At 47.0% G+C, this 17227-nt stretch overlaps 1 protein-coding gene across 2 annotated transcripts in view; it reads left to right on the top strand.

Moving 5' to 3' along the window:
- Positions 1–13518: 13518 nt before the first annotated feature.
- RB1 (RB transcriptional corepressor 1) overlaps positions 13519–17227 on the top strand; it is a 160355-nt gene continuing 156646 nt past the window's right edge. For both annotated transcript variants that reach the window (XM_038386558.2, XM_043504518.1), the window contains exons 1-2: positions 13519–13836; positions 16546–16663. In XM_038386558.2, the coding sequence (XP_038242486.1) occupies positions 13736–13836; positions 16546–16663 (219 nt within the window). In that variant the 5' untranslated portion in view covers positions 13519–13735. The remainder of the gene's footprint in view (positions 13837–16545; positions 16664–17227) is intronic.

The following is a 17227-nucleotide window of genomic DNA, read 5'->3' as shown; positions in this document are numbered from 1 at the left end:
ATCAGGTCACTTTTATTTAGGTGCTCAAATATGGACTCTAGGCATTTGTTTCAAATTTCTGGCCCAAGACTTACTTGTTTTCCTTATTGCTATTTTGAGGCTGGATTCGGAGTTAAAAAAGTACGCTACCTCCCATACAAAAGGCCATTAGGAGAACCTTCAGAGATCCATTTTTGAGCTGTGGTATGAGCAAGGGAACTGGACCCTATTTACTATATTGATTTTCGGACATTGATATATTAGAAAGCAGGAATACTTAGGGAAAATATGCCAATGTTTAGCTGCTTGATGTATGCCTATTTTTAAAAATAATGTAATATTATGGGAGTCTGTATCTTACATTAATGAGAAGTTTCTTAACTGAGTTCTCTCTTACTTTCTATCTCTTAAATGATTTTTTATTAATACTGTGGGAGGATACGTTATGTGGATTCAGAACAGCTTCCTGCTATTGGAAATACTGCCAGCAAGCTTCCTGCTATTGTGACTGCTTTGGGTTTGGGAAAAATATTTGCTGCAGAGGAAGGTTCTCTTAAGTATACAAAGTAATCTATTTATTCACAGTTGGTTTAATTGACAGTTTATTCTTAGAATGGATATGTCCCTATGTGGTAGGAAATCTAAATAATCATAACTTGTGAAAAAAAAATTAGCCTGTTTTTGATGTTATAAGGCAAATATGAAAATCAGTAAAAAACCCGTTAAGGATAATTTAACTTAAAATCTTTCAGGATGTTGTATTTTGTGCGTTCACAAAAAAGATGAAATAAATGCCAGGAAATGGCTAATGGTTCATTCTTGGAACTAATGTTTTTCATGAGTCATGTTGATGTGCTTGGAAGCATGTCTCCTGCTGATTCACATGCATATTGTTTCCATTTTCCACAAAAGATAATGATTAACCTTGTAAGAATATAAGAACGGCCGTACTGCGTCAGACCTATTGTCCATCTAACCCAGTATCCTGTCTTCCATCAGTGGCAAATGCCAGTTGCTTCAGAGCAAATGAACAGAACTGGCAATCCATTGAGTGATCTGCCAGAAGCTGAATGATGGAACAGTCAGAGGTTTAGGGACACCCAGAGCATGATGTTGCATCCCTTGACCACCTTGGCAAATAGTCATTGATGAATCTATGCTCCATGAATTTATCTAATGTTTTTTTAAACCCAGTTATAGTTTTGTTGCCAGTCACAACATCTCCTGGCAACAAGTTCCACAGGTTCACTGTGTTGTGTGAAGAAATACTTTTGTTTGTTTGTTTGAAACCTGCTGCCTATTAATTTCATTGGGTGACCACTGGTTCTTGTGTTATGTGAATGAGTAAATAACTCATTTCCTTATTAACTTTCTCCACCCTATTCATGATTTTATAGACTTCTATCATATTTCCCCTTTTCCAATTCTAGTGCATCTTTTTTGAGATGGAGTGACCAGAACTGCATGCAGTTTCCTAGGTGTTGGCATATCATGGATTTATATAGTAGAATTTTACGATATTTACTGTATTATTATGTCTATTTCCTAACAGTTCCTAACATTATTGGCTTGTTTGACTGCCACTGCACATTGAGCAGATGTTTTCAGAGAACTCTCCACAATGACTCCAAGATCTCTCTGGAGCAGTAACAGCTAATTTAGATCCCATCATGTATAGTTATCCCATTATGTATAGTTAGGATTATGATTTCCAATGTGCATTACTTTGCATTTATGAACACTGGACAACAAAATGGCAGATGAAATTCAGTCACCCAGCTTTGTGAAATCCCTTTGTAATGTATCATCTGCAGATTTTGCCACTTCACTCTTTACCCCCCCTTTTCCAGATCGTTTATGACTGTGTTGAACAGCACATGTCCCAGTACAGCTCCTTGGTTGTTACTCAGTGTGTTTAGAGCTTTCTTTTGACTTCAGATTTTGGGATGATGATGTGTGATAAACTTTGATGCCTGATGTCACCTTAAATAGACCCATCAGTGCACAATGCCGCTAATCAAATACGTTTTTGTTTCGTTTTAACCAAACAAAACTATAGCAAGCACAGTAGGAACCATGGTTGCTGTTTTCTAAGGGTGAGCATGAATGCTGTGCTATACTGAACAAAACACATTTCAAAATTATTCCCAGGAAAATGAGTGACCATTTTTACTGTTACTTTTAATTATATACCTGAAGCACTCAATACTTTCACTTATGCAATGTGTATGTGTAATACTCATAAGTGAATGTCAGATCTAGGTTTACCTGCACCCTATGCCTCTAATAATTGAAGATCTGCTGAGGGGATCAAAAGGGACAGCTTTGGTTGCAGCAGCAGAGTTTGCTGCACTCTGAAAGGACTGAGAAGCAATGGGGCTTGTGCAAGCTGTGCTTGTTTGGCTGGTTGTGTTTTTTTAATACTAAGCTTATTAAAACTCTAGTTTTTAAAACTGTCCTGGGACTAGGAGTGTACTGTATAACTCACCATTCTTGTCCACCAACCACCCCTCTCTGGCTTAACTTGGGTTTGATTTTCTTATTGATTTAAAAAAAAAAATTGGAAACGTACCTAAATATTTTGAAAGCTTCCTTTTTAACCAAAAATAATCCCATTGCCATGACATACTTTGAGATTAATATATTAGGAGCACAGAAGTGTCACCATTGCTATGTGATGCAGTGTTTATTTTGTGGTGAGGCCTGTATTGCTCTCTAATATGTGCCATTCAACTTCCTGATGTCCAATAACTATTCACAGCAGGTAATTTATTGGCAAGAATCAACTACCATACTGGACTTGTAAATTTAAAGAGCTTCAAATCTTCCTCCAACCTATAATTAAAACTTCGCAGCTTTGGAGAAAGCCACGAGATATCGTAAGTCTTGTCTATATATACAATTTTACTGCTTTAACTGTTAGTATAGTAACTCCTCACTTAAAGTTGTCCCGGTTAATGTTGTTACGTTGCTGATCAATTAGGGAACATACTCATTTAAAGTTGTGCAATGCTCCCTTATAACATTGTTTGGCAGCTGCTTGCTTTGTCCACTGCTTGCAGGAAGAGCAGCCCCTTGGAGCTAGCTGGTGGGGGCTTGGAACCAGGGTGGACTGGTAGCCCCCTATCAGCTCCGCGCTCCCCTAAGTTCCCGGTGAAGCAGCCTGCCAGGCAAGCTATCAATTGTGGACAGTTTTGCTGTCCCTCCCTAACTGCCATGTGCTGCTCCTGCCCTCTGCCTTGGAGCTGCTCCCTGGAGCCTCCTGCTCGCTGTGTGGGGGAGGATGAAGGGGAGGGCTAATGTCAGGGTGTCCCCCTCCCCTGCACCCCGCTTATCCCTTCTCCATATAGAGCAGGGTGGGGACATGGACAGAGAGAGCTTAGGGCAGCAGCTGTGGTCTCAACTTCCTGATTGACTTAAAAAAACAATGTACTTAAGAGTGGGGTCAGGCTACTTAAAGGGGCAATGCGCATCTCTCTCTCTCCCACACACACAGGGTGTGTCTCTCTCTGTCTGCCATGCTGTCTCCCCTCCCTCCATTCGTGCTGCCTTGTAGAGTCTGAAGCTAAATTAACAACAATGCGTTAACCCTTGAGAGCTCAGCCAAAAGCTAGTTCATCATTTACCAGCAAGGCATTCCCTGGGAACTATCCCACCAGCTGATTTCACCACCTCAACCAAGCTTCACAATCATCACTGTATACAGTATTAAATTGTTTGTTTAAAACGTATACTCTGTTGATGAAATCACAGCTGCGTGCGCGCGCGCGCACACACACACACACACACACACAGAGTATGAATGCTTTGAATATCTGCCCATAGGAGGAGTACTTAAGTATCTGGAACCTTGTCTTGCCATCTTATCCTCATCAGGTTTCTCAGACAGTCCATGTGAAACTGATTCAGCAGGATGCAGTTATATTGGGTATAAATGTGCTTTATACTGCTATAGCTATTCCCATACAGAAAAGGGAATAAGATACACTGGTATAAGACACCTTTATACCAATATAACTGTCCGTACCAGGCACGTCTGCCAGTATAACTATTTCAGTGTTTAAAAACAGAACAACCCCCACCTCTAACCAAAATAGTAATACTGGTACAAAAACTGTATAGATGAGGTCTGAGAGAAGAGACCTGGCTGTGGCAAAGTGATGGACTGGCTTGTGCATGTGTGCCACTGCTCCAGTCAATAGAGCATACATGTATGTGAGTAGCTCACTCGCAGAGCTAGTTGTGATGTTATTTCAGCTCTCTGGGTTGAATGATGATCAGTGCATGTGAGAATGGCAAATAAATAGCTAAACTTTACTTCAGGTGAGTCAATAATAGAGTTAAAAAAACAAAACCTATCCTATATCCTTTTCAACACTTATCACCATAGTATCTCCGTACCTTCTATGTGACTAATAGCTAACATGTGCTTTTGTTCTCATACTTTCCCAAGGGGAAAACTGTGTGCAGTTTCTTGTTTTAGAATGTTTATAAATATATAATAGTTCTATTCCACACACAACTATTGCTATTTGTTTGATAGATAAGACAGGTATAAGAAATGCACCTTTCACTTGGAACAGAAAGTGGTGAGGTTTGTGATGGTCCTTAGTTCTTAAGAGAGCTCCTTCCAAAGACTTGGACCAGCCCCCAAGAAAATTCTGTCTCCTGCACACAGGAGCTTTATTCTTACCCTAGAAAATTGCATTATTAAGCCCTGTCCATATCCCACCTCTTTGGAGTAGCTATGTGGGAGACTTTAGCATACAGAGCCAAAGTTAGATCTGTTGTAAGCAAGTGTAACTCTCAAAGTCAAGGCATCAGGGCTGAATCTGAACTATCCTGCTCTGCATCTTAGAAATACTTGCTACCACTCCCTTCTTCCCCCATCCCGAGATCTAGGATATCAGTCTACTATATGCAGTGTTATCACTACCAACACAGAAATAACAATAGCTCTATAACACAAACCAGAGCCTTCTCAGTGTATTATCAGAACACTAGGCGAGCAATCATAAAATTAAGAACAGTGCACTGGAGAGGTAAAACAGCATTACTTAACTGCTCCAGCGTGAAACACATACAAGGAGCCCAGTTCTCTGATTAAAATTAATGGGAGTTTTGTCAGGAACTTCAAGGAGAGCAGGATCAGGATCTTTATTTGTCAACAGCCAAACAAAACATTCATCTTTAGTTTGTTTCTGCTTCGCCTAGGCTCACCCCTCAGTGAGATTTTATGATTGTCCGCTAATTCACAGCCTAACTACAGTGGGGGCTAGAAACTCCAAATCTGATTGGTCATTGTGCTTTGAGCTATACAAACACATGAAGTCATCATCCTGGGCCTGAAGAGCTGACAAAAGGCTAGCAATCTGGTCTATGCAGATGGATCCTTATGTCTCACTGCACTGCTATAGTGCTTCTGCTGAAATGCTCTAAGCCAGTGGTTTTGAAACTGTGGGCCACGACCCATTACTGGGTCGCAGAATGTAAGACACTAGGTTGCAGCGGCTCTGGTCAGCACCAGCAACCGGCATGTTAAAAGTCCCATCGATGATGCTGCCCGACGAAGGCAGGCTAGTCCCTACCTGGTCTGACACCACACTGCGCCCCAGAAGTGGCCAGCAGCAGGTCCAGCTCCTGCGGGGAGTGGGGGCACAGGGCTCTGAGTGCTGCCTCTGCCCTGAGCGCTGGCTGTGGGGGATGTGGTGACTGCGGTCGAGAGCCTAGGAGCTGGACATGCAGCTGGCTGTTCTGGGGTGTAGCACTGTCCGTGGTACCAGGACAGGGAGGAAGCTTATCTTAGCACCCACCCTGTGCCGCTGACCAGGAGGCATCTGAGTTAAGCTCACATTGCAATCCCCTGCCCCAGTCCTGAGTCCCACCAAATCCAGAGCCCCTTCCTGCACCCCAAATCCCTCATCCCTTGCCCCACCCCAGAGCCTGCACCCAGAAGCCTGACCCCCTCCCACACCCCAACCCCCTGCTTCAGCCCACAGCCCCCTCCTACACCCTGAACCCCTCATTCCCAGCCCTCAGTCCCGCACTCCAACCCCTCATCCCCAGCTCTGTTGGGTCGTGGGCATCAACACTGTTCTTCAATTGTGTCGCCAGAAAAAAAGTTTAAGGCATGTTTTCTAATCCTTTAATTGTTCTTGTGACTCATCTGAACCTTCTCCAGTTTATCAACACCTTTGAATTTTGGGCATCAGAACAGGATACAATATTCCAGCAGTGGTCACACCAGTGCCAAATATAGAGGTAAAATAACCTCTCTACTCCTACTCAAGATTCCCCTGTTTATACATCCTATGATCATGATTAGCTCTTTTGTCCAGAGCATCACAGTGGGAGCTCATGTTCAGCTGATTACCTACCACGATCCCCCAAATCTTTTTCAGGGTCACTTCTTCCAACAATAGAGTCCCCCATCCTGTAGGTATTTAGTACATTCATTGTTCCTAGATTTATACATTTAGCCATATTAAAATCCATATTGTTTGCTTGCACTCAGTTTACCATGTGATCCAGATTGCTCTGAATCAGAGTCCTGTCCTCTTTACTGTTTATCACTCCCCCAATTTTTAGGTAATCTACAAGCTTTATCAGTGATAATTTTATATTTTCTTTTACATCATTAATAAAAATGTTAAATAGCATAGGGCCAAAAAGCGATCCCTGTGGAACCCAGTGGAGACATACCCACTCAATGACAGGTCGCAAAACAGGGAACTATCAGCCAGGTTTTACTCCAATTAATGTGAGCCATGTTAATTTTATATTGCTCTTGTTTTTTAATCAAAATGTCATGCAATACCAAGTCAAATGCCTTAGAGAAGCCAACACTATTACCATTATCAACCACATTTGTAATGTCATTAAAAAAAATCAAGTTAGTTTGAGAGGATCTATTTTCCATAAATACATGTTGATTTGCATTAATTATATTATCCTCTGTAGTGGGTTGGCAGCAGTCCCTCCCCCTCTGGCTCAGTGGGAGGCCACTATGTCTCTTTGGCTCTGCCCTCTATCAGGGATTAGAGTTTAGGCCCTTAAGCAGGGCAGAGCACCAAGATAGTCTAGGAACTCAGGCTGCAGGCAGGGCAGAGTGAACAATAGACAGTCTAATATCCTGGCTCTGGCAGACAAACACAGGCCTCTTGGCCTAACATAGAGAGGCTGCCACCCCAGGGATGGACTTGGCAGCAGGGATTAGGGGGACACAGGCCCACCCTACTTCACTGGGTCCCAACCCAGGGCCCTAACAGTGGTGGAGGGTTCCACCACTGGGTCAGAGGGGATCCTATAGCAACACACTGATGTGGATTCAGGCAACAACCCAACCAGACTATAATCTAAAAGGAGTACTTGTGGCACCTTAGAGACTAACAAATTTGTTAGTCTCTAAGGTGCCACAAGTACTCCTTTTCTTTTTGTGAATACAGACTAACACGGCTGCTACTCTGAAACCAGACTATAATCTAGTGTCCCTCAGCTACTTCGTACTCTCCCAGTCTGAAATGTACTTGCAGCTCAGGGTCATCCCCTGTTTCTTCGGGGTATATGGCAAGTAGTAGTCCTAGCAGCTCTTCACCTAGGTCAGTCTCCTCCAGGGGTAGGGCAGGGCAGGGTGCAGCGCAGGTTCAGGTCTGGGGATCTGCAACAGCCTGGAGCCGTCTGCCCCCTTTCCTGGCTCAGACATCAAATTGCCCCAAATTTCCTGGTGCCCTACGCAGCTGTGTACTGCATACAGCTCCAGCGGCCAGCCCGTTCCCCTGGACAGCTGAGCTGGCTGCGCACAGCGGGGCCCAGGAAAGCTGCCTCCACCCCCTTCCCCATAGCTCCCATCCTGCCTCTTCCCTCCCCTGCTCTGCCCCCGCCCCCATTCCACCCCTTCCCCCCAAAACCCCATCCCCTGAGCTATTCGTCCCAGGGGACTGCAGCAGGGGTCGGGTTGGGCTTGCCTTGCACTCACTGGGCGGTGGGAAGTGGAGTGATCTGGCCCCAGCCTGCTCCACTACACTGGCTCCCTGTTGCACCGCTGGTGAGAGCTGGAGGGCGGTTCCACTCCTTCTCCCAAGCCTGGGTGCTGGGGGAGCAGAGCAGAGTAGGCTGTGGCTGGGTCGCGCCACTTCCTGCCACCCCGTGAGTATGGTGGCACCCCCTGCTGCCTTCCTCCAGTGGCTGCTCCTGCCTCCCAAAGTCCTTGGGCGCAGCCCTCCCTGCTCCACGGCAGAGGCCTGGGCTGCCTCCCCACCTTCTGCATATGCCTGGGATGCCCCCCCATCAGAGGCCCAGGGCCGGCCTGTGGGCATAGGGCACCACAGTCTCTAGGGATAGCCCTGGTTAGAGGCTCTGATTTTTATATTTCCTGTCCCACCCTTTAGCTTCCGGCAGGAGGGGCGAGCCTGGCTTGGATATGCCCACCAGGGATCAGAGTGTGGCTTCTCCCCATCTAATTCAGTGGGAGGCCACTCTGCCTCACTGCCCCCAACCTTTAATAATTTATCAATAGAGTCCTGTATCAGCCACTCCATTATCTTGTCCAGGATCAAGGTCAGTCTGACAGGCTTATAAAATTACCCGGGTCATCCTGTTTACTCTTTTTAAAAATTGGAACAACATTAGCCTTTATCCAGTCTTCTGGAGCTTCCCCACTGTTCCAAGACTTACTGAAAATCAGACTGCTTTACCTGTCTAGTGAGATCCTCAGCCAGCTCTTTTAAAACTCTTGGATGCAAGTGAATTGGACCTACTCATTTCAAGATTTCTAACTTTAGTAGCTGCTGTTTAACATCCTCCAGGGATACGAGTGCAATGGAAGAGTGTTATCATCATATGATGAGACTATATCACCTTTCCCGCCCCTCAAACACAGAATATTCATTGAACTCTTGTGCCTTTTCTGCATTATTACTGATGTCCACTGATTACTATGTCCATCTACTAATGGACCAATACCATTGTCAGGATTCCTTTTGTTCCTAATATATTTTTTAAAACCTCCTTCTTATTGTCCTTAATTGAGCTGGCCATAGATTTCTCCATGTGTCCCTTTGCTTCCCTTACCAATTTTCTACAGTCCTAACTTCTGATTTATGTTTATTACTATCAGCTTATACATATATATATATATATATATATATATATATATGCATGCACCTTCACTTCCCCTCTAAACCAGGTCAGTTTTTGAACCAGTACAGCCTTCTGCCTTGAGTGTGGGGTTGTGGCTTTTGAGGCATCTAGTAAGGTGTTCTTAAATGATTCCTAATTATCATTTGCATTTTTCTGATTAAATTCTTCCTCCCAGCTGATTTGGCTCATAATTGTTTTCAGCTTTGTGAAATTGCCCCTATTAAAGCACCAAGTATATATACACCTTACTGAGCTGGACTTTATTCTTTCCTTTAGTTTCTCATATCATGGGACTTGGACAAAGGTAGGTGGTTTGGCTATTTATAAATGGTTTTAGTTAATATCTGATCAAATAAACAGGATTCAGCTACCTTTAAATAAAGTTTCCTTTTGTCATCAATAAACTGGATTATCTATGATAAATTAGAAGCAGTCCCTTACTGACTGTGGGAATAATTATTTTGTTCCTATCAGCCTAAGGAAGCATATCCTCTACAAGAAGGCTTGATTCTTCTGAAGAATGTGTAATCTCTGTGGGGAGCAACTTGTAGGGGATATACAATAGAAGGGATTGTAACTGAATTAACACACTGTTTTATTGCCTTTATTTTAGTTATGTTGTTCTATATAAAATCCAGTAGAACCTCAGAGTTATGAACACAGAGTTACAAACTGACCAGTCAATCACATACCTTATTGGGAACCAGAAGTACGCAATCAGGCAGCAGCAGACACCAAAAAAGAAGAGGGGGGAAAAAAAAGCAAGTACAGTACTGTGTTAAACGTAAACAACTAAAAAAATAAGGAGAGCAGCATTTTTCTTCTGCGTAGTAAAGTTTCAGAGCCATATTAAGTCAATGTTGAGTTGAAAACTTTTGAAAGAACAACCATAACGTTTTGTTCAGAGTTACGAACAGCCTCCATTCCTGAGGTGTTTGTAACTGAGGTTCTACTGTTATTTATTACTTTGCATTCCTTTGCTTCTCTATGGCCTGGTCTGCGCTAAAGGGTTAGGTCAAGATAAGCTGCCTTGCGTCGACCTAGATGTGGAAATGTCTTTACTTAGGCCAGGTCTACACTACACACTTACTTTGGTATAACTACATCGCTCAGGGTTGTGAAAAGTCCACACCCCTGAAGACGTAGTTATACTGACCTTACCATCACCACTACCCTGTGCAGACAGTGCTCTGTTGGCAGGAGAACTTCTCCCACTGGCATAGCTACCGCCTCTTGTGGAGGTGGAGTTATTAAGCTGACAGGAGAGCGCTCTCCCATCTGCTTAGAGTAGTGGTTTTCAAACTTTTTTTCTGGCAACCCAGTTGAAGAAAATTGTTGATGCCTTTAACCCAACGGAGCTGGGGATGCGGGGTTTGGGGTGTGGGAGGGGCTCAGGGCTGGGGCAGAGGGTTGGGGTGCAGGGGTGAGGGCTACAGCGTGGGGCTGGGAATGAGGGGTTCAGGGTATGGGAGGGGGCTCTGGGCTGGGGCAGGGGTTTGGCTGCAGGAGCGGGTCAGGGCTCTGGGTGCAGGCTCTGGGATGGGGCTGGGAATGAGGGATTGGGGTGCAGGAGGAGGCTCCAGGTTTGGGAGGGCTCAGGACTGGGCAGGAGGTTGGGGTGTATGAGAGGGTCAGGACTCTGCACTGGGGGTGCAGGCTCTAGGGTGGGATCAGGGATGAGGCATTTTGGGTGCAGGAAGAGGCTGCTGATTTGGCAGAGAGGCTCAGGGCTGGGGCAGGAGATTGGGGCCCGGGCTTAACTCGGGCATCTCCCGCTAGGTGGCACAGTGGGGGTGCTAAGGCAGGCTTCCTGCCTGTCCTGGCACTGCAGATGGTGCTGTGCACCAGAAGTGGCCAGCAGCAGGTCTTGCTCCTAGATGGAGGCGCACAAGTGGCTCCGTGCGGCTCTTGACTGCAGGCACTGCCCTCCTGCAGCTGCCATTGGCTGGGAACCGGTGCTCAGGGAGGGGGCAGCATGCAGAGCCCTGTGACCCCCCCCGCCCCAACCTAGGAGCCGGACCTGCTGCTGGCCACTCCCAGGGCGCAGCGCGGTGTCTGCCTTAGTCAGGCAACACCGCCGATGGGACTTTTAACGGCCCGGTGCCTTACATTCCGCGACCCAGTACTGGGTTGCGACCCAGAGATTTTCTTTCTGAGACCCCCTCCAACATGCTATAAAAACTCCACGGCCCACCTCTGCCACAACAACTGGTTTTCTGCATATAAAAGCCAGGCCTGGCATTAGGGTTGAGCAAGGGCAATTGCCAGGTGGCGGGGCTCAGGGACCTGGGCTTCAGCCCCATGTGGTGGGACTTCGGTGTTCTGCCCTGGGCCCCACGGAGTCTAATGCTGGCCCTTCTTGGAGGCCCTGCTGAAACCTGCTCAAGGCCCTCTATGGGGTCCCAGACCCCCGTTTGAGAACCACTGGACTAGATGATCGCAATCATAGGAGCTGATTCCGTGTGTGCTCTGGGGCTCAAGCACCCACAGAAAAACATAGCGGGTGGCTAAGCATCCACCAGTGACCGCTGTTGGGTGCAGAGGTGGATTTACAATGAAACACAGTGCCCTGGCATGGCACCCAGCTACAGGGGGCCCCAAGGCCGGGCAGCCCAGCACGGTCCAGCGCCCCCTGTGGGGGCAGAAGCTGTGGGGAAGAGCAGGGACAGAGCCGTGCTGGAGGCGCGGTGTGTGGTGCACTCTCCCAGCCGGTGAGCCGGGGTCCTGCTGGCTCCCAGGACTCCTGCTACAGGCTGGCGCTGGCGGCCCCACGTGTCACAGCAGGCAGCCAGGTGAGGGGGCTGGCGGGGTCGTGCCATAGGGGCAGCGTGCAGGCTTCCCTGGTGGGGCACCTGTCCTGTTGCTCTGCTCCTCTGGAGGCCGGGCAGCGCAGGTGCAGTCCCTGGCATGCACTGCTGCAGGCGGCCCCTGGAAAAAAGTCAGGGAAAGGGGCTCTCAGCTCTCATGTGCTGCTGCTACCACAAGAGCTCCCTTTTGGCAGTGAACAGGAGCAGTGGTGGGGCAGGTAAGGGACTGGGATCTCTCCCCACCCCCACGCACTGCCCCCTACACACACACACCATAGCCCTGAGCTGCTCAGGGCAGGGGTGGCCCCCACATACCCGCTCACACCCTCAGGCCCCACCCTGACTCCTGCACCCCCCCATCCCCACCCTGAGCACCAAATGGGAGCTCCTGCACGTCCCCACCCCCACCTGCACCCCTCGCACCAAACAGAAGCTGCCGCAGGTAAGTGCTCCACACCCCAACCCTCTGCCACAGCCCTGAGCCCCCTCCCACACCCTAATTCCTGGCCAGACCCCGCATCCCAACCCTGAGCCCCCTCCCACACCCTAACCCCAGGCCAGACCCCGCATCCCAACCCTGAGCCCTCTCCCACACCCTAACCCCTGGCCAGACCCCGCACCGCAATGTTTATTTATGTTTTTTTTAATAAAGTACTCTTATCCAGAGCATTTTACCATAGTTGGGTAACGGTACAAACAAGATTTGGAAAGACCATTAAGTCCGCCGAGACCCTCAGCAACTTTCAAGTGGTCTTTGGGGGAAAAAAAAAAAAGTGAGACTACAAAAACATTGACAGGTTTCAGAGTAGCAGCCGTGTTAGTCTGTATTTGCAAAAAGAAAAGGAGGACTTGCGGCACCTTAGAGACTAACCCATTTATTAGAGCAGAAGCTTTCGTGAGCTACAGCTCACTTCATCGGATGCATTTGGATGCATTTTGAATGCATCCGACGAAGGGAGCTGTAGCTCACGAAAGCTTCTGCTCTAATAAATGGGTTAGTCTCGAAGGTGCCCCAAGTCCTCCCTTTTCTTTTTACAAAAACATTCTAGGTGCCTCCCTTTATTTTCATTTACTTGCTATCGCTTATAATATAGGCGGAGGATGAAGGGGGGAAAAAGAGGGATGGGGGAGATAAGAATGTTCTTTTTCTTGGCTGGGTCCCCGTGGGGGGCCCCCCAAAACGAAGCGGAGCACAGAGCCCCACTAACTCGACGTTCGCCACTGGTGCGGCGGCCTCAGCAGCGCTGCCAGCCCGCTGACGGGAGGCGCTACTGCTCGGCTGCTTGGCTCGGCGGCCACGCAGCTGCCTGGCGGCTGAGGGAGGCAGCGCTTGGGGGAGGGCGGAGAGTAGCGGGTGGGGAGGGGCGGAGTGAAGGCGGGGCCCCCGAGTCAGCGGCAGGGCTCAAGGTCAGGCAGCTACTCCACCGGCCGGGACGCCCAGAGTACCCAGAGGCGGCAGCAGCTCCTCTATTGGCTAGGAGAAACGGGTGAGCTTATTGGCTGAACGGCTCGCGCGGGAGCCTCTGTTGCCAAGACTCCGAATTCCTCTTCCGGGTTCTCAGCCTCCTTTTTGGACTCGGGCTCCGCCCCCTTTGGAATAGGCTCCAGCTCCCCCCTGCTCTGAAGCGAGCGAGGGGTGGGAAGTGACGCGTACGCTCCGCCCTGTGGGCGGGGCGGACGTGACGTTTTCCCGCGGTTTGAGCTGTGACGGGGAACCGGTTTGTCCGTTTCCCTTCTCCCCGCCTCGGTGGACATTTAAACTTCTGACCCAACAGTTGCGGCGGCTCCGCGCGCTCGTGCGCGCGCCCGACATGCCGCCCAAGCCCCCCCGGAAGGGGGGAGCAGCCGCCGCCAAGGGCCAGCGAGCCAGCCCGGACTGCGGTACCCCACCGCCTCCGCCTGCCGCCGCCAGGTGAGAGTCGCAGCTCCCCTCTCCCGGCCCGGCGCCTCCTCTGCCGCTTCCCTAGTCCGGGATCCTCGGCGCCCCGCTGCCTGCCTGGGGCTCTAGCACCCGCCGCGCCGCCCCCTCCTCCCGCTGCTCCGGGCACGTCCTTGGGTGAGGGCAGCTCTGCTCGGGCAGACGCGGAAGCTTGCGGTGTCCTGGGCGTGATGGCTGAGGCGGTGCTCAGCGCCGTAGGTGCCCGGCGCGCCCGTGGGCAGAGGTGGCGCCTGGCTGTATGAATTCCGCGCGCGCCGCCGTCCGTCCAACGGACCGTGTCCTCCTGAGCCTCGCTGGGACTGCCCGCGTCAGCTGTGGCCAGCTAAACACCCAGCTCGCCGTGCTGAACTGTAACAGCGGAAGACCTGGCTCTGACTGGAGGCACGTGTAGTGAGGAAGTGTTTAAGTAATTCATGCTGATGTAACCTTAGTGTTGACCCTGTTAACAACTAAAAGATTCTGGCAGTGCAAACCCAGTATGTAAGGCTGGGTCCTACCTGGGTTCCTGATTGCTTCCAGCTCTTCAGCCCCCGAGCGTCTGAAGAAAAACGATCTGTCTTAATTTGCTACCATTAGTAGTTACTGATATCTATCTTTTTTTTTTTTTTTTTATTGTGTAAAAAAAAAAAAAACCCAAACAAACACACCCCAACCCTGCTATCTGGTGTAATTTGCCACCCGTAGCAGTTATTGATATTAAACTATTATCTGACCAAATCTGCTACTGGAACAAGGATAGCAAATTGTAACAAGTAGTAAAAAGAAAAGGCATACTTGTGGCACCTTAGAGACTAACAAATTTATTGGAGCATAAGCTTTCGTGAGCTACAGCTCACTTCATCGGATGCATTTACTTGAAGTGAGCTGTAGCTCACGAAAGCTTATGCTCTAATAAATTTGTTAGTCTCTAAGGCGCCACAAGTATGCCTTTTCTTTTTACGGATACAGACTAACATGGCTGCTACTCTGAAACCTAACAAGTAGTAGTTACTGATGTGTATGTTTGTTCTTATTTGCTTACTTGTCCTAATTTGCTACCTCTCGCCTTTCCTGGTACAGAAGAAAAAGTTAGAATGAAAAATTCCAAATTAGAAATCACAGTAAAAATCATAGCTAGTGAAATACTAGAAATGCAGATGTCAATGCTAAAACTACTAGCAAGTACTTATACATATTTTCAATGAATATTTATTAAAATATAAATTGAATAGCACAATGACATGCATCTGCACAGTAACAAAGGTAAATGATGAGCTGCTAAGATTAATTCAGAGAATCCCAGCAGCATCAAAGACAAATTTGTTAACTGCTATGAGACTTTATGCGGTCATATACACTGATAAGGAATTCTTTGTTTCTGAGGGAGATAAAATATTTCCTTGACTCGGGTCTCCTTCAGCACCTCTGTAGGATTACATCAGACAGAGGAGCTGCAATGACTAGGCATTGGGATGCCTGTGCCTTTAAGAACCCAGCCCTGGGATGCTCAAGTTGAGACATGCTGTCCTGTGGGAGAGGAAGTAAAAAAAAGACCCTCTGACAACCCCCTCTCCCCCATTTTTGCAAACGTTTGTCTCAGTACACCAGAGTAACTGTTATCCCCTCTGCCCCTGCCTGTGCCAGGGTTTTGCCCTCTGGCAGCACCTCACTGGTGGGCTTAACAGTGGCTCCTATTCCCCGTCCCTGATTTGCTCTTCAGCCTTATCCTAACCCTGCCTCCAGCTGCATGAACCCCCCCACCCAGTCAATTTCCGCCCCCTGGTCTCCCGCCTTCTCCGATTTGCCCCCTTTGCCCTTTTTAACCCCTGTAAAAAGCATTCTGCAGAATCTGATGCCAAGGAAGGGCAGTGACTTCAGCAGATGTTACTGAGCATGCTCGGTACACTCTAAGTAGCAAATTAAGACAGTTTTTCATGCTACACCTGTTCACCTTCCAGTTGTATTGTAGGGAGAGGAGGAGTATAGACGTTTTAAAAAGACAAAAGGATTTGCTTCTCCCTCTGCTACAGGTAGCTGATGTACATGTATCAAGAATTTTAGGGTTAGATTAGAAGTTCTAATGTAAGGCCAGTTCCTGGGTCTTAACTCTGACTTTTTTGGTTAGGGCTATTCCAATCTTGGTGCACTGTTAGTTACTAGTTTCAGAGTAGCAGCTGTGTTAGTCTGTATTCGCAAAAAGAAAAGGAGTACTTGTGGCACCTTAGAGACTAACAAATGTATTTGACCATAAACTTTCGTGAGCTACAGCTCACTTCATCGGATGCATGTTAATTACTAGTTTTAGGCTATGACCTTCCTTCAACCCATTCCTGGGGTTTTGGTGTTATAAGTAGAGCCCTGAAAATCTGCGGATATCAGCTTTATATCTGTGGACTATGTTTGTGGGTCAGATGCGGATACAAATACTGGGGTATCCGTGCAATTCTCTAGTTATAAGCAACTTCCAGGTTTGAGTTATGTAGGTATTGTGGTACATTAAAACTTCTAAATCTTATCTTCTGCATGTACAAGATAACTTTTCCAGCTCTTTTGCAGGATGCTCAAGAGAATGGGCTTTGTATCTAATGATGTGTCAGATATCTAATGTTTTATACTTTGTAACCATGTCAGAGATAGATTTGCGTTTAAACTAACCTGTTGCGTATAGACCAGACTAATAGTCTTTTTCACCCTCTCTCCTAGGCTTGAGTTTGGAGAAACCGACTTTGTTGCACTTTGTGACACTCTACGAGTATCAGATATTGTAAGAGCAAATGCTTGGAAGACGTATGAAAAAGTGTCATCTGCTGATGGAACTCTAGTGAGTACTTGGTATAGTTAATACTCACAATAATATTTGATTCCAAATACTGAGCTCTGTAGCTCTGCTTAGCCTAACATGTTGCCTTAGACCACCCAAGAAAGAAATTGATAAAAATTTCAGATTATTTTAAAATGAAATGCTACAGTGCTATCATTCTGATGCAATTTTATATCAAGATCAGAAAGTACAAAGGTTGCTGTGTGTACACATCTGTATAAATTAACTTGCATAACCTCACTTTTGTTCTGTGTAGTTCAATAAATGTACTGATTTAAAAAAAAAAAGATTTCATATTTACTATAAATGGTAGTTAAACCAGGACTATGTGACCAGTCAATTCTCCAGACCACCAATTACTACTTATCATCATTATAATACTGAGTCAATTTTTTTTATAGCTTCTGTCTTGTGACTTTTTTTCTCAACCGTGGCTTAGGTAGGGATAAAAACAGGAAGAGTAGTCCTGAGAAAAATAAATAGTATTAATAAAGTACTAAATAAATGAATAGGACTAATAAAAGCAAACTACTTTTTTTATTTTTTTGTTAACACAGCTTTTCA

The sequence above is a fragment of the Dermochelys coriacea genome, chromosome 1, assembly GCF_009764565.3.
Source record: "Dermochelys coriacea isolate rDerCor1 chromosome 1, rDerCor1.pri.v4, whole genome shotgun sequence".
NCBI classification, from domain to species: Eukaryota; Metazoa; Chordata; order Testudines; family Dermochelyidae; genus Dermochelys; species Dermochelys coriacea.
Note: the sequence above shows the minus strand (reverse complement) of the source record. Positions and strands in the feature narration are given on the sequence as shown.